Consider the following 18045-nt stretch of genomic DNA (forward strand, 5'->3'; position numbering starts at 1 on the left):
GCTGGCGATTTCGCCAGTGATCAAATGTTTGTTTGACATCGTGGAGAGTTCGGTACAGTGCAGAAGAGAAAGCTTAATAAATAAATATAATGAAATATACTGACTGTTGGAAGTATAAGAAACTTATGGGAGTGAAAGAAGAACCTCTTTATTAAAACATAGACATAATAGAGCAGAAATTCTGCCTAAGGTTACTATATGCCAACTTTCCAATGCTGATCCATCCTCTTAATAATTTGATTCCTAGAACACACTCACCATCCAAATCTACCTGTGAAACTAGAGCCACCTTGATTACCAGTGAGACTATCTGGGAAAGTTAGGAAGCCCTAAAACCAAATATCCCATGAGAAAAGTTTAGGCAATCCCAGATTAAAGGTTTTTCCAGTTCGCCCAGGAACATTCACTGTAAGATTCCTTAGAACCTGCATTTATAGAAAATACCCACTTCGCTGAATCTTCTACACTGGGATATGGTGCTCTTTTTATAAACATTTTTTCCTTCACTTTTTAGCATGTAACAATATCTCCCATTTATATCATACTCGAGCTTTCCAAAGCGATCTTACAGAAACTATCATTTAAAGCTATCCTGTGAGCGAGGCAAGATTATCATCACCAACCTCTTTATATAGATAAAGATACTGTGGCCCTGAGGGTTCTGGGGCCAGGCTGGGTGCACTGGGAACCATGGCGTCATAACTCGGAGCCCAGAAAAGTTTTCTGTGGTGGGGAAGCCCATGGTGCACGGTGGTGACAAGCATGAGTCAGCCAAGAGCTTCAGTGCCTAGTCTACCACTTATATGCTACGTGGCCTTGGAAAAGTTGTCTCATCTTGCTGAGCCTCAGCCTACTCATTTGCAGATTGCACCTGTAAAATGAAATCTGTCACTGGTCTGCTCTTCAGCATCTGTCAGAAATAAGCCGAGATCACAAACCTACCTGTTGGGGTTGTTGTGAGAATTAAAGAACACTTGTGGAAGATCTGAGCACAGTGCCTAACTACAAAAATGACTGACGAACATGAACTCTGATGCTGAGAAGCATCTGATAACAAGATATCAAAAAGAAAAACATATTAGATATAAACATCACTGTGCGATGTTTAACAACTGAAGGGGAGGGGGAAAGCAAACAAGTCCTGATTTGAAGCATTTGCCAATTTCTGTGGTATAAACATTCCTCCAATAGCCATTTTGAAGTTACCACACGCTGGGACACAGAGCAGCCCGCACAGCGCACCCACACGCTCTCAGGGGGGCCCCCAGCCCTGCTCCCTCAACGCTGTCAAGGAGGAGTAAGGTGGACTCTGCCTTGAAAGAAAAAGTACCAAATCCCCACATAGAGGAGACTTCTCTTTCTTCTCAGTCTAGCAGAGAGAAGCTGAAAAAAGCAGCTCCGTCTAAGCCAACACGTTATCCACGCTCAGATTCTGAGCTTGTGCAACGTTGAGGTTTTACAACTTTGGATGTACATGCGATGGAAGCGAACGCGTCGTAACTGTTGCTTATTCATCAAAGCCACATTCTTGGGAGGAACAGAGGGACCAGATCATCAACGTGATTTATGGAATCACTCAACACTAAACTGAACCGTGATAGCCCATGGATTAGGAAAAGTCAGATCGAATGATGTCACTTGAAAAACGGTGGTGGAACCGAAGCCAAGCATGTGGACCGTGTCATCTTAAACCTTTAAGTATCGTCCTTTTAGCTCGTTTGGAACTGGCTTCCATTATGTATCGATGTTGACTAGATTGAAAATGGCTCCAACACCTTACCTTGTATTTAATCTAAGTTCAGAGAAGAAGGGAAGTAAACCGAAGGAACGTTTCTTGTTCGTTTTATTCCTGCACTCAACTCCACAGGGGCAAGTGTATTTAGAGACCCTGAGTAGCTTCACAGAGCTACATACTCATGTGGGTCTTTAGGAAAAAATCATTTGCATATAGTCTCTACTATTATCAATTGCCAGTGTTTGAAATGTATAGAGTTAACTTCCCTCAAGGAGAAAAGGCTTCTCTCAACCTGGGATACAGTCTCCCTGATTACAAAAAAAAAAAAAAGTTCTAAAAACAGAGAAGATCGCAGCTAGAATGTTACAAACCGTTTAATGGGGAAATACTTAAATGTGGCCCCTGGAGAGGAGGAATCCTCCTTCCTCCCGTTTCTTGGGTTTTTCCTTGGCACTCAGGAGGTCTTGTCTTACACGAAGAAGAAAGGAGGCTTAACCTACCTTTTATTAAATGTCCGCTATGCTCCAAATACTGACCCAAGTGTCACAAATGTATGACCTGGATTTTATTATCCTCCCTTACAAAACAAAAAACAGTGAGCATCCTAGAAGTTAAGTGGGTCGGCCACGGTCTTACAGCTAGGACGGGCCAGAGACAGGGACGGACGCCAGGTCTGCTCAACCCAAACGCCAGGTTCTTCCCACCACACTAAGACATTTCGAATACTGAAACTGAAGTTGTTAGTTCTTGTTCGGGAGGAAGAGCAGGAAAGGGCCGGTGAGCTCGGCATCATCAAATTTTCGGATTGCTCCTTGAAGGTGAATGGGATCTGACTCTCCAAAAATACACAGGCTAACGTCCACATCTTGGGAAGGCTTGGCGCGCATGGATTGCCTAGAACAAGGCTTACTATTTCCCTGATGGCCAGGACCCACATGGACAAGCTGTCTTGCTAAACATTTGGTCAAATTTCTGGGTGGCCCTACAGGGTCTCCCGTGACACGTAATGCTCGGCAATCAATTCTCAAGCATCCCAAGGGAGAAGGAAGGGCTTCTTCTCCCAAAGCCAGGATCGTAGCTGAAGGTCGGGGGACGCGAACAGCCCTCAACTGAAAACTCGCTCCCGGCTCAGCGGCTGCCGTCGCCGCTGGCTTCTTTCTTGGCGTCTCCACTAGGTTTGCGACCAGCCACGTAGGGCTCCGCATGAGGAGGAAATGCAATGGAAGGGAGGCGAGGCGATCCCCACAGGACGGGCTCCCGCCCCTCAACTGCTCCGACCGCTCGCCTCCTTCCCCGGCAGATATCTTCCCTCTCCCCTACTGGAACCTTCTGTCGGTTGGTTTTGACGGAAGGGACTGCCCTTGACCACAAGAGCAGAGAGAGGGAGCTATGCTTTGGCAATGCTCTTGGCACTGTAACGAGGAGAAAAGCACCATTCATACCAGGGGTTATATAAATCGATACACAGCGGGAAAACAAAGACTCTTCTGAGAACTGTCGGGAGTCAACCTGTCCTTGGCACTCTTAGTCTTGGTAGCAACCAAAGGGAAAAGAGCATCGCGTGCCTTTTCCTCCTCAAAGTGGAGGAGCGTGTGTGTTTCGGGAACATTATGTGAACTCATTTTGGAGTGTTGAAACAAATGCAAAAGCCAACAGAGTGACCCTAAGGGACCATGCGGGCCGAGTGCTGAGGATGAGGCAGTCGGACTTCATCCTCCCTCGTGAGACCTTCCCGATCAAAATCTGCTCTCTAGTCAACACGCCGTTTTTCTGACACCATGAACATCGCATCGCTCCCCTTGGCTCCAACACCTCCCATCTACGCGCACGCCCCTCGAAAGCCAGCCGAAGCGCCACCGTGTCCTCGAGGCCGTCCTCGGCCGCCCTCATCAGTGGTCTCTGCAGCTTGCCGAGCCTCACGACACTACTGCTGTTTTCCTCATTCGGCCAAGCAAGTTGAGCATTTGCTGGGGACGAGAGCGTGTCTTAGGGATCTGGGAACTCTCCACACGATCAAAAAGGAAACAGGGTCGAGCTCCTGCACTGCACCCACTCTGCTCCGGACGTCAAGCTGAGTCACGTGAGTCTTGAGTCCCAGCAGGAACATTTCTCACCAGTTTTTTTTTTTTTTTTTGGAGGGCGGGGCGATAACCCTGCAATTGCATCTGACCTGCAGGGCTGATGGATGCAAAGCGGACCAAGCTCTCTCTTCGCTGTACAGCTACAGGCGCTCGGACTGGCCCAGGACGTAAGATGTGCTGGTCCCTGGCCTTCTCATCGTAAGCTGCTTCCTTCCGGTCCTGCACGCCTGGATGACAGCACGTGTGGTGAAACTTCCCGAGAGCCCTTCCTGGGCAAAGCCCCATCCTCGAGGGAACACCTCCCCGTGGCAGAGTCCACAGAGGAGAGACCGTCTAACAACAGGCCGAGGCGGCTGGCGGAAGACGCAGACGAGGCCCAGGCAGCGACGCCGCCCTCGGCACAGACCCGGCCGTGGAATCCCCATGGGGGGGGGGGGGCGGGGGGTTCTCTGCACCTCTGGGAGGATGCAAGTTGGGGGTGAGAGTCCTGCTTTGCCCAGAAGGCCCCTCCGCTTCGGGAAGGTGAGGCTCGACAGAACAGAGGAGTCACGCGCAGCGGCACCAGCGCTGGTAACTGAGAAAACATGCCGTGCGGCACCAGCTTGTTTTTAGGAGGAAAACGACCTAGAAACAGGGCCGGGTTAGGGCGTGACCATCCATCAACCCGCTACAGGCTGGGTCCCTTCTCGGGGTGTCGTGCCTGGGCCCCCCACCACCACACACACACACAGGGCTCTCCACTGCCTTCTGCACGACTCCTCACCCGGCTGCCCACCCCAGACAGTGCAAGGCGGACGAACGGGTCGAGGACAAGGAGCGGACAGCCCACCCATCGAGGCTGTGCAGCTTGGCAGCGCACGGGGCTGTCAGCAGGAACGGAGGGACAGAGTGAAAAACGAAGGCCGGGAGGTGTTTTCCAGCTCTGCTAGATAACTTTGCTTCGAGGCAGGACCAGGCCCAGCCTTTCATCTGCGGCCCAAGCTTTGACAAATTAGAGCACTGAGCAGGCAAAGCTCCTGGGAAAGTTTCACAAGCGTCTTCAGCACATTTTTCAACCTCTCCTCACAGTCCACTTCTCATCTTCGTCACGCTCTCGTCGTGCACGAAGATGACAGAAATCAGGGCGGGGGGTGTCCCTGGCTTCCCGCAGGCCACCCACGCCTAGGGGGAGAGTCCAGGAGGCACATGTGCAGAGAGTAGGCTGGCCTTGCTTCGTGACCACCCGAGAGAGCAGGGAAACTGAGAACGGCGAGGCGGGGACTAAGAATGCAGAGGTGTGTGCGACCTCAGAAGAGGAGCCCACGTGACAGCCGCAGGCGACACTCAGCAAGGTTCCGACACAAAGCGTCGACCCCTGTTAGCCACCCTTAGGGTTATCGCTGTTACCCATCGGGCGGGGAGGGTGGGGCTAAATCAAATGCAGCACCACCGTCCGGACGCCTGCGGTCAAAAGTGCCCGCGTGAGCCGGTCAGGCTGAGAGCGCACGCGGGTCTCCCGAAGGCGGCGGGGCTGGACCAGAGCGGCCGGGTTTCGCCGCACCTCTGAGCAACCCCGGGTCTGAGCAAACACAGATTCAGCGGCAGGGCTCAGGCAGCACCTGGAATTCGGCATTTCTAGCAGGCTTCCGAGCAAAGCCACTGCTGCTGGCCTTCGGACCACACTTTGAGCTGAAGGACTCTAAATCAGAGTAGGTCAAGATCTGTGTCTTTGAGGGTGGGCCTTGGTCAGCGGCAGGGCAGGGAACAGAGGCTCATCTAGTGACTTAAATACACTTCACATCTGCAGCTAAGTGCCCCCCACCAACCCTCATCCGCTTACGGCAGATGCACCCGCACACGCTCACACACAGATGCAAACACACGCCACAGACATGTTGGCCTAGCGAGCACCTGAGTTACTTCTCTGCTCACATATCACCTGCACGATAATATCAGGGGAACAGCAACAGAAAAACGGAGGCCAGGGCGGGTAAAGACATGAATGGGGAAACTCATAGGAGAAGAAATAAGACTTCCAAGTGTTCAATCTCAAAGAAATGCAAATTAAGAAAACATTCTCGTCTCGCATGTTAGCGAAGATGGAAAACAGTGATGGTCTATCGATTCGGTGACGTTTGGTGAAACAGTCACCCTCACGCACTGCGGGGAAGAGAGCAAACCAGTAAACCACCCCAGGGAGCCATTTCGGCAAGGACATTCACGTCCTCTGATCCTGTAAGGAAACAAGCGAAGAGGTGTGATCACCCACGGGATAGACGAAGATGTTCACGACAGCATTATTTATCATGGAAAAAAACCCACGCAGTCCATCCAAACACCAGAATACCGCTCTACCTTTAAAAATCACATTTAGAAGATAAATAACATCCTGGGGACGTCACATAGGACTCGACTATAGTTAACGCTAGTGTGTGGTAAGTCTGAAGGTTGATAAAAGAGTAAATCCTAACAGTCTCCATCACACGAAAAATAACATGGTTTTTTTTTTTCCATTTTTTAAAATCCATGTGAGATCATGGACGTTAACTAACCTGATCGCGGTAACCATTTTGTAATACATGTTAAGTCAAGCCATCATGCACTATACCTTATGCAGTGCTGTATCTCAATTATATATCAATAAAACTGAAAGAAAAATAAATTAATAAAATAAAAGTTTCTTAATAAGATAAAAATAAAAACCACATTTTAGAAGAATATTTATGGACATGGGAAAACATCTACAGCTGATTTATTAGAAAAACATTCAGTGTAAGTTCTGAAACAATATATGTATTCTGATCCAAACTAGATAAAATAACATATATGTGCTCATTTTCATTAGTGCAGATTCACAGGGAAAGGAATTTCTCGATTTTTATATTTAACAAATATTCTACGATAGACAATCTCTCTGAATCTGTTTTGCCATCCATAAAACGAAACTAATGATAGCGATAGTGACTTCATTTGAGATCAAATACAGGTAAAGCCTGACCATAGTAAAGACTCAAAAAATGTAAGCTGTTATTAACTACAGCTGTTTTCAGCCTCCAGTGCTCACAATGGAGTCTAGCACAAAGTAGACACTCAATAAATATATGCCGAATGGGCTAATTAAGAATTATACACTGCACGTAGAGCATTGGTAAGTTATGTCGGCTGGAATAGATCACAAAGGACACCAAATAAGAGTTAACCAGTGTTGACTTTACACTCTGGATGACAAATCAGGAGCCATTGAAAGGCTTTAAGTGGAGAAAGATAAGACAGGGCAGATGGTGACCTGCTCCGATTTGTCTGTTAGGAAATTGCAGTGATGTTAGAAAACCGGAATAATTAATAATAACGTAAGGGCAAAACTAAATTAGCTAGTAAACAGTACATTGACCATCCCATTTCTCTATGGCCTGGAGGTTGTTTAAAAGAATTCGACACTGCTTGGAAAAGTCTAGAAAGCAAAGGGCTTGGGCTACTGTGAAGCCCAGAACTGGGAGGACACCGGCCCCGCACGGCCATCAACCCGCAAAGGTCTGGGGCAGCAGGAGCCTCGTGCCTAGGGAAGCTTCCTTGATCACTGCAACGAACAGCAACATGGCTTTAGGCGTCTGTCACCCACTGCCTGGGTGGTTAGCTCTTTTCTTGCTGAAAAAGTAATCCACCGGGGTCAGAAGAAAAACTACCTGGATGGGCAACCCGAAGTTCCAGCGTGCCTCCCAGGGAACAGACGACACCTCCCAAAGAGTGGAGATGATCTCCCGAGACAACCCTGCCTCGTTTCCAGACTCTCCACGGCCTTGATCCAGTCCCGCCGATGGCCAAGGGGAGCCAGCCCAGCAGCCAAGGGAGAATCACACAGGTGGTTAAGAGTAGCTTACCGGGGAGACTGCAGAGTGAGATCCACTGGATCGACCAAACTGAACACCTCTGCAGACCTGAGCAACACTGAGCGACTCTGCGTCCTATTTTCCTCATCGGTAACATGGAGAGAGTAATAGCGCTCGGCATTATCATTCACTGCTAATACTATACGTCACGTTAACACGTGCAGGCCTTATCGCGTCGAGTGTATTAAAAACTCACCGAGAACAGGTAATCCTGCCTTCGACGTCCCCACACTCCCACTGTCCCAAGGCCGATGTCTTGCTCATGGTAGGAATGGTGACTCGCTAACGAATTAAATCCAGGAGAGGCAGCTAGCGCAGCTGCCAAGAGCACTGGCAACGACCCCGTAAAAATTCCATCCCCCTAACGAAGAAAAAGCCCTCGTCTGAGAAAAAGCAACCCGCTCGCATTGTGTACGTCACTCCCTCCCTCCCCACAGCGGGGGGCGGTCGCCGGCCACAGCGCCCCCCGTGGAAATATGCTGGATCCACGAGGATGGAGGGCGGTCATCAGACTGCTGTCACCTCCCCGCAAGTCCTGGGCAATTTCCCCTCGAGTCACACTGTCCGTTATCTCAGTACATCTGAGCAACTTTATTCTCCTCCACGAGGAAATAAATAAATAACTGAAGTTTAATAAGTACGAAAATGCTTCTTACTTTAGTCATTCCCACAAGGAAGGGAGGGAAGGAGGGAGGGAGTGGGGTGAGGAGGGGGAAGGGAGGGAGGAAGGAATGAATTTGGGGACATAAACCCCCCGAATGGAGAAGGCAGGTTGGGTAGAAGCTGAGAGAACGGCGTGGAGTCCCACACCTCAGAGAGCCTCAGGGCTTCTGAATCTCTTAATCCTGAGACGACGCCCCAGCCCCCAGCACGAGCTGGTCCCGGGAGAGACCCAGAGTCACCGCGTCACCCACGGCAGGACGCCGCGGCCCCCTTCTGCGACCCGACCCCACCTCTGGCCAAGTCCCTCTGAGAACCCCCTTTTAGAGCTCCAGCTAAGCAGCACCAACATCGATTTCCTGTTTTTTTCCTTTCCCCCACCAAATAAATTTTGCGATCCCTCTCAGAAATTTGCTTTGGCACTTCTTTTGCCACGTACGGTTTACAGAGTCAGTGCCGCCCTGAGAAGTGTTTATATAGTGTTTAACGTATACTCCGTGACTTGGAGGCACGCGGCTTACTTAAAGGAAGCTTGGAGAAGATGCTCTTGATGAAACTAACCTCCCGGCTTATCCGTCAGCTCAGGTCAGATGGTCGCATGTCAGGTTTTCTTAAAGTGAGACATCACATGACTTTCACCACGCCAGTATTCATCCAACGCATCCTCTGTTCACTAGAAGACTATGTGCTGCCCATTGACTTAGTAACGTCAGGACATTTTTGCCTCTACCATGTGGTCACAAATACCCCGGAGAGACGCTGATGACCTCAAGCGCCAGGGAGTGGAGCTGGAGCGTGAGCCGCCGGACAGTCGCACCGTCACGCTCAGAGGAAGCCCCTCTGTGCCGCCGCCTGCAAGCGACTCTCCTTCCCCCATCCGTGCCCCGGACGCCTGGGTGACTCCGCAGTCCCAGATCTCTCACCGCTGTGACTCAGACAGAGACCCGGTCTCGGCCCGTGTGGGCCACAGAGAGACGGCAATGCCCCAGCACCACCCGAGCTCCGACCTGGCGACAGTGAAGAGCGTCTTACGGGAAGGCCGGAAAGGCTGGGAGAGCCGTCGGCCCACGCCACACGCCTGGCCTCCGGGGAAGGAAAGCAGGAGCGAGGCCGGGCTGACGCGCCGGAGACGCCGGTGCCGTGTGCGGATGCTGGACAAGGCCTCCAGCCAGAGCCCGCGTCACAGCCGTCTGGAGTCTGCGTCCCCGGCCCACCAAGGCCGGGCCGACTCTCGTGCGACCACTGAGAGGCGTATCACCACGGCAGCCACGACGATTTTAGAAGAATCCCTTTGCAAACTTAGGTTTGAGAAGCAATGCTCTAGGGCACGCACGAGTTGACAAAGTTTTTTTCCACAGAGGGCCAGGCGGTAAGTATTTTAGGCTTTGCAGGCTACGCGGTCTCTGTTGCAACTAACCCACTCGGCCACTTAGCATGAAAGCGGCCACAGAAAACACGTGGGCGTGGCTGGGTTCCCACAAAACTTCATTTACAAAAGCAGTCTCCGGCTTGGGACCAGATGCGGCCCCAAGGCCCCGGGATACCAACCCCTGCTCTGGAGTCGAGAGCTCGAGCGTTTAGAAAGTAACTACACTCTTTCTTCACATGAAACAGGCAGGCGAGAAGCTGCTCTCTCGAAGGTCGGAGCGAAGCTGTGACCCACCAGCTCCCCTCCGAGGCCCCCGAGACACCTGTGCAGGCGGCAAACGTAGAATCTGAAAGCCACTCCCCCGGCTACCCACGATGAACCCCCCCCCCCCAGTTTTGGAAAGTCCCTCATTCCTGATGGGCATCCAGAGATCGAAATCTCCACCTCCTCTGCCCCGCCCCCCCCCCCCCCCACACACACACACCGCCGCGACTCCGACGCTGTGCCGGACAGTTTGGGACGGCAGAAGCGAGTCAGACACACGTCTGCCTCATGGGGAGCTTTCGGCCGATCGAAATGACACATGTACAGAAGCAACAAGGCAGGAAGTCGCGTGCACCGGGCCAGCCACATGTGGAGGGCCGTGAACGCCGAGAAGTTCAGGAGACGAGTTTCACACAAGGAATGCAGGAAGGCTGCATGGAGGAGGGGGCCGACGGACAGTCTGTCTTACTTCTGCGACCAGACACTGCCTCTCCTCTGGAGGGCCACACAACCACCCAACCAAAAATCAGCACCCACGCCTTGTCCACAGGGGCAGCTCAGGAATCGCACCCCCGCGACCATGGGCAGCCCCCCCCCTGGGGGCCCAACAAGGCCCTCACATGACGGCCCTTCCACATCAAGGACAGGACGGCTGCGGCCTTGCCTCATGAAGGCCCCAGGCAAGCACCGACACGTTGGAACAAGCGGCCGGGGCAAGGGGGCGGCTCCCGGGGCCCTCAGAGGAGCCCGGAGAAGGCGCGTGTGTGGCTCTCTCGCCGCCGAGTCCCGCCGGACGAAAGCGGAGCGGGCACATGGCCCTCCTGGAGACCCTCTTTGCACGTAGGTTGACGTGTCTGTGTCCGTGACTCTGTCCCCCGTGATCCTCCATCTTCCCCATGAACAAGTGTCGACTTCCCTGAGTACAGAGGTTCCTTACGGGGAGAAAGAAACGCCACCGCGGTCGGTGACATTTGTAACACACACATAAAAAAGCTATCAACACGCTGTTCACAATGGGCTTTTAAAGCGAAGGCCAGCGGAATCCAGAGAACTCTGGAATGTACGTGAACCATCCAGATCTGTACGCTTTTCACGGGGCAGGCGCAAAGCTTTCGTCGGACTCTCAAAAGGGTTTGAGACCTTATGTAAGCTTTGGTGTCGCGGTCCAGTTTACTCAAAAGCCCAGGCTAAAAATAACGCGGCTTAAAAAAGCCAGGGCCCTTTCAGCCCTCATCCTGCCGTGTCCTTGACCACTCCGAGGCCACCTTGTCAAAAACCCTGGTCATCACCGCTCCTATTTGACAGATGAGCAGACTAAAAGCCTATGAAATCATGAAGTTAATATCCTACCTAAGCAAAGATTATCGGGCTGGAGTCAAAGACACGGAGAGGAACGTACTGCCCTCAGCGACAACGGCCTCCCGCCCGCAACGCCGCATGGACCTCACGTCACGCGTCAACGGCACGGGCCGAGCTATGTGTCAGGCACGTCACGTGCGTGACGTACGTAGACATGATCTGCAGGACATGATCTTGTTTTTTTTTTTTTTTTTGCCTCGAGGACACCAAGACTCCGAAGAGGTCAATGGCTTGCCAAAGATCCTGGCCCTGTGTCAGAGAGGGGGACCGGACTGCAGGGCTGCCTGACTCCCACGCTCTGCACTGGGGGACACCCTCTGAAACTCGGGTCCTCCGAGGAGGCCAGCTCGTCTAAGGCAGGGGCAGCTCGCAGACCCCTCTGTGCCCCCCGCGGAGCTTTGCCGCGCTCTGCGTGGCAGGGCTCCCCAGAAATATTTGTCGGATGAGGAAACCTGGATCAGGCTCCATCCCCTGCCACTGGGAGCTGCAGGTGGTTCCCCACCGGGGCCACTTCAGGGAACATTTGAAGTCAATTATGGGTGAGGTGGGACCTGTCACAAGGTTTTCTCCCGCGTGTGTTGGGGTTGAAAGGGAGGAACGGAAGCTGAGAGGAGGGAAGGGAACAGGACGGTCTCCAGGCTGGGTGATGGGGCGTGGTTTTCACACCAGGATGGGACGGGATTCGGCTCACGCCCACGGCAGGGTCCCCACAGGCTCCTGACCTCAGGCTACTGCCAGGTAGCACATGTCCCAGACTGACCAGGACCCCGGGGAGCTGACCCACTGGAGTGGCTGCACCCGGCCCCCTCGCAGACCTTGCTGCCGGCTTCCGAGCTGCAGAAGGGAGGCAGCTTCATGAGGCCGCGTTTTCGGGGGGCCCGGCACCATCACTCCCCTGCTGGGGGCCAGAGGTAACAGGGCCTGCGCCGTCCTTGGCCCTAAACAGAAGTGTCCCCCAGCGATCCAGTCCAGAGTCCGACTTCCTACTTGGGAAGAATGTGGGCGTCTGGGGAGAGGGGAAGGAGGTCACCCCTGTTGGCTTTGTTTTTTTCACTGGTTGCTACAAGTGCAAGTTGGTCACCGCCCCCCAAAACGCCACGTTAGCCCCTTCGCATAGGCCCTGCAAAAAGACTTGGATGAACCTGGCTCTAAGAGATACCGACCAGCCACACTCCTGGAGAGGACGAGTGAATACAGAGGGGAGGCCGGGGCAGGACAGCCCTCGAGGAGGAAGAGGAGGAAGCCGGACCCGTTTCCCCGGACGCGGCTTCTAGAGAGAGGCGCCTGCGCCCCTGTGTGTGAAGCAACACCGCCACCTAGTGCCCCGCGTGGGAAGTGTTCCCCACGGCCGCATCTGCGGGGTCCTTACAGTGGCTGCGGCTGAAGTGAGGACGTCCGGAGATGAGCAGACGAGACTCAAGAAGCCGGGTCTAAGGTTAGCAGGTAGAAGCTGGGGCTTCAGAGCCGCTGGGGGGAGAGTGTGGGAGCCGAGCCTCGCGGCACCTGGACCGTCCTCCGTGGAGCAGCAGAGCGTCGGCGTCTGAACCACATGTACCTCCTGGGAACGTGACCCGGTCATCGCCGCTCTGCACAGGTGGAGGCCGACCCCCGCCCCACACCCCCGCCCACCCAGGAGCAGGCGGTGACCAGCTAATGGCCCAGTGCCCAGTGCTGGGACGGGAGGCAGAGATGGGCCGCCCTGCTGACAGCAGCGCACCTCGGGGACCTGTATTCCTTACGGGGACGACCTTTGACCGCTTCGCAGTTTTCAGCCCCGGCCCCGGCGAAGCATCAGGAGCAAAGCACAGTGAGACACGGGTCCCTGTGCCCTCGGGAGCCTGGTTTCCAGCACCCTGAGGAATGACGGCCTGCTCCCAGCCCCCACTTCGCCTCGAATCTTTCCTGAAGCAGGGAGGCGCCGGACCTCGGGGTCCCCGCCCCTGGCCCCTGCTGCTGAGGACTCAAGGGGAAACGCCAGGATACCACAGGGGCCACTCTGATTCGAAGAGAAAGAAACCTCAGAAGCTAGACTGTCTGCAAAAGATTTCTTGCCTAATTTTACATGCTTAGGGAGGTTAAAAGAGTTCAGATGGGCACTTTGGAGAAGGATCTGGGTCTGTGGCCTGTGGCAAGGTGGGGGGCGGCGGGTGGTGATGGGCAGGTGGGCGGCGAAGGAGGGAGAGGCGTGGGGGAGGTGTGGCAAGGAATGCTGTCACTGGAGTCGAGCCGCGATGCTGCTCTCCGTGCAGAGGACACAGACGGGCATGGAGGAGACCGGACGGGGGTCAGGCAGCCCCCTCCCAGGTCTGCTTCCTCAGCCGGGGGTTTTAACCACCCAGAGCGGCAGCGTCTAAGAGCCTCCTTCACAGACACCCCCGTTGGATCCTGTGCTCATGCTGCGCGGCCAGGGGGCTGGTCCCAGGTCCCCACGTCGCCACTGCAGGGGGAGGGGCGGGCGGTGCCGCCGGCCGCGGTCTCGACGGCAGGCGCACAGCCTCCCCGGCAGATGGGCACGCGGCAGCGAGCGCGGGCAGCAAGAGGATGTCATCTGGGGAAAGCGGCGCTGCCAGCGCCGAGCACATAATTGTCGTGTTATTTCTTCCCTTCGGCCCCGGAGTGAGGATTTCCTTCTCCTCCCTCTCTCCCCCGACCGACACGTTCCAGCCCAGCCCCTTCTCCTTCCCCTCCCCTCACGCCCTCTCCCACCCCAAAATAAAATCGAGCGAAACCACAAAACTCTAGCGTGCTCCGTGTCTGGGAATCCCAGCTTCCCAGGGCGAAATCACAGCCAAGGAGGGGGAGGCAGGGCGTCCGGGGGGCCGTCCAGGCAGCGGCCCCGTGCAGGGGCTCCCTGCCGCCAGCCTGCCTTCTCTGCTCCGAGGCGGCTTACGTGCGGGCGTCCGGCGGCCTGGGGAGCTGTCACGCGTCTCGGGGCTGTGCAGCTGCACCGCCCCCGCCCGCCCCCCCCCCCCGGTCCGCTCAGGCATGCCTCCCGTGGCTTCCGTCTCCCCATCAAAGTAACAGGACCGGAAACCCCGATGGGTGTTGTGACCAATCCGAAGTCACAGGACGAAAGCGGGTTCTACGTGCGCCGAGCCTCGTGTGCGGGTCTGTCACGGGGGACCCCGAAGGATGGTGAGACACAGGGAAGACTCGGCTCTCGTCCTCACCCCCTGTCCTCCCCGCCGCCCTCCGTGAGGCAGGGGAGACGGTGGCTCCTAACCCCACCCTGCTCCTCGTCCTGCTGGGTGACGTTCTGTGAAAACCGAGATCTGGGAATAGTGAGAAATAATGTGGGTGATGGTCCCAGACGCCGCCTCGGATCCAACCCAGAGAGCTGCGCCAGGCGCGTTTTCAGGTCCCTCTTACAAAAGCCAGGGCTGGAACCCAGGGAGGTGGCGTGCAGGTGCTCGCCATTTCCAGACGCCCCTGATTCTCAGGGGACCCCAGGACCCGGGCCAGGGAGCGGATTTCTGCTAAGTTCCAGGGCTACTCGAAGGACAGGGGACCGGTCAGGATCCCACGGCGGTGCACCGGGCAGCCTTGTCCTCTGGCTGCCAGGCGTGACTCACTGCCGGGTCCTTGCTTTCTCACATAGCTTCAAAGGGGGGCGGGGGGGAGCTGAGTCTCTCATACTGGACCATGAGAACTGAAATATGACACCTTTTCCCCAGTGACAAAGAAGCAGAGGTCTCCCCCTTTGGAGGGGCAAGAGTGAGCCGGAGGTCCCCTGAGTGCCAGCACAGCGCCCGGGACCGGAGAGCAGGACAAGAGACCGTGCTCTCGGGTGACAGAGTGTGGAGGCCTGCCCGGCCGGTGAGGAAAGCCTCTGCCCCACCACGCCCGGGCCAGCCCCGGGGCCACCCCTGCCCCGCCCGCCCCCTGTGCCTCATCCAACACGGATGAAGCCGTCGTAGCCCCCAGGACCACGGAGAGCCCGGCGTGGGTCGTTACCTGTGATGATGGCCGGGTCGCTCTGTCCTCCCTCCGGGTTCACCCAGGCTTCCACTGTGAACGCCTCCCGGGGAATCTTGGCCAGCACTTCCGGCCGCAGCCGCAGCCGCTCCCGCCTCCCCGAGAAGTACAGGACGGGCAACCTTCCTCCGCGGGCGTGCGAGGCCTCTGCGTCCCAGGAGGGGTCCGCTTCTCCGTTCTGGATGCTGTCCTCCAGAGCCCTGGTCCTGACCCCGAGCTTAGGCAGAGGTTGGGAACGTCGGGGCGAGGCTCCGGGGTCTGCCTGCACGCCCTCTGCCTGCCCCTTTGCCGCCTGGCGAGGACGCCTGGTCCTGGCCCGACCCTCCCCCCGGGTCCCCGGCGTGGGTTCCTTCCGCCTTGCGAAGGGGGTGGTGACGGTGGCAGCCGCGGCTGAGGGCTCCGGAGTCCCAGCCTCGCCCGGAGCCGGCCTGGATCCTCCATCGTCAGGACGAGCGTCACCGTCTCGCAGCGGTGCGGACTGCCCAATGGCACCGTCCCCTGCCCACAGGGGACGCTCAGCCTCGCCGCTCACGCCAGCACCTGCCGCGCCCTCGGCGGCTGGCTCCCTGCGTCCTGCATGGCGGGGGCCCAGATCCCCCACGGGGTAGGGCCGCAGGTAGCTGCCCGGACTGCTGGGGTACACCCCAAAGAGGTGGTGTTGGGGGGCAGCCCTGGGTCTCCGGACCCTGGCCCCCAGCCAGCAGCGTTCTCCTTCCGACAGCAGCTGGCGCAGGTGTCCTCGCTGAGCCAGCGACCGCTTAGGCGTCCAGCCTGGCTCGGAGGAGGCGGCCGTGCCCAGCGCCCACCCGGCCAGAATCACCAGGCTTATTCCCAGGACCTTTGAGCACTTCATCCCTCCCCCCTGGCTCTTTGCACAGAACCAGAAGTCAACTTCTGGGTACCACACGGGAGCGATGGGGAGGAGGGAACCAGACGGCCAGCAGCGGCTTTGCAGTCGCTGGGGCAACCGTTTTGTTCACGCACCAAACTTTTCTAAGCAGCCCCCAGAAGAGCGCCTCTCTGGCTCCCCGCGCTGGTGCCCGGCCCACACCCCTCGCTCTCTCTGCTCTAGCTCAGTCCCTGCAGGATGAAGTTCCTCTCTCTGGGTTCCTCTGAATCTCCTCCAGAGAGCTCAGGTTTCTTTTTCTTCCTCCCCCCCCCCTTTTTCAATAGCCCCTCCCCTCGTCGATTCTAGAGGAGGGACATGTGGACATTGGCCAAAGCCTCCCAGACACACACTCGCTCCCAGACACACACCCCGCGCTACCTGGGGTCATGAAAAAGCCCCTTCCCCTGTCCTCCGTATCTTTCCGCCTCTCCCCGCCCCAGGAGTTCCCTTCTCTTCAGAGTCCTTAACCTATAGCACATTCATCTTCAAACACATCCCCGGGAGAGCCTGTGTACAGCGACGACTTGATGCTTCGTATCTAAAAAGGCAAAGAGAATCTAGGTGCACAGAATCCCAGCTGGTACTTAACTCTCGCTCCAGGTGTCTCTGCAGCCGGCCGGAGCGCAGCTGGCCTCCGACCAGCCCGCGAGGCTCAGAGGGCGCCCTTCGGCTCCGTGCTTGGGGGTGGCGAAGTGTTGAAGTTTGTTTATTTTTAGTCCCCTTCCAACTTGTTAGTATGTTGCAAGTCTCTGGAAAGTTCTCCTTTGGGGTGCCGGTCTGATGTCCTGATAACCTTATGAGTCTCAGAGCCCTGGGCTTCACCTTCTGGGAGTCTCGTGGGTCCCTGGGGAGACGGAAGGACGGCAAGTAGGGCGGGGACCCCAGGGGACCCGCTCGCTCTGGTCCCTCCTGCTCCCTGTCTCCCTTCCTCTGCCTGTAATTACCCCCTCGCTTGCTTCATTTAAAGGCAATGATGATGTCAAAGCTAATAAGTTCAGAGCCTCACTCCACCTCCTCCCTGTCCCCTCCTTCCTCCTGAAAACCTCCCACCTCACTGAGGCACGGGGCGGGGGGTGGGGGGTGGGGCAGGCGGCACTCGGCTTCCCCAGGACACATCTCTCGGGCTTTCTCTCTCAGCGGCCGCAGCCCGCACGATCAATGGCAAACAATCGATTCTGTGTTGGAGAACTGCTTCCTGTGAGCGAGCGAGCTCTCCCTCACACACACACACACACACACACTCACACACTCACACTCACGCATGGGTCGTGGACAGACCCGCCTAATAAATCCACACCGACCTTTCAGGAGTCACTCGCACCTCTTGCTTCTGTTTCGCACAAACCTCCTGCATTTTTTTTTTCTTGTTTATGTCATTTAAGACTGAAAACGAAGTACCCCAGATTCACTTTATAGTGGACATGGGGAGACAGGAGAAAGCCGGTGATCCTGCCGTAAGAAGCATTGAACGGCAAGGCCACAAATGCTGACTGTGTGGGTCCTTGTCCCCTCTGAAGTGACGAGAAGTCGCCCCGTGCTGAGTGAGCAGAAGAAAAACATCGAATGCGATGCTCCAAATAATTTACAGAAATGGACAGTGAGACCCGAACGACTATTTTTTCAATCGATTTTAAATAAATGGATAGGACGGAGGAGTGAATCATGTGATCTTAACCTCTGTAATAATGTTTGCCTAGATGCGGGCTGTCTCAAGGAGAACCCCTGAACACATCTGCATGCACACACACACGCGCGCGCGCGCGCACACACACACGCACTCATGCGCACAGAGCATGGGTCTGATTTCTCGACACAGGTGAGGATGTTTGACCTCAGGTGGCCACAAA

The 18045-nt window shown here is 55.6% G+C and overlaps 1 protein-coding gene across 1 annotated transcript in view; it reads right to left on the reverse strand.

Annotated features, from left to right (window-relative positions):
• PAPPA2 (pappalysin 2) overlaps window positions 1-16162 on the reverse strand; it is a 169733-nt gene extending 153571 nt beyond the window's left edge. Inside the window, exon 1 of the mRNA XM_016154370.2 lies at window positions 15289-16162. Within this exon, the coding sequence (XP_016009856.2) occupies window positions 15289-16162 (874 nt within the window). The remainder of the gene's footprint in view (window positions 1-15288) is intronic.
• Window positions 16163-18045: the final 1883 nt, after the last annotated feature.

Source organism: Rousettus aegyptiacus, unplaced genomic scaffold (genome assembly GCF_014176215.1).
Source record: "Rousettus aegyptiacus isolate mRouAeg1 unplaced genomic scaffold, mRouAeg1.p scaffold_m13_p_17, whole genome shotgun sequence".
Taxonomy (NCBI): Eukaryota; Metazoa; Chordata; class Mammalia; order Chiroptera; family Pteropodidae; genus Rousettus; species Rousettus aegyptiacus.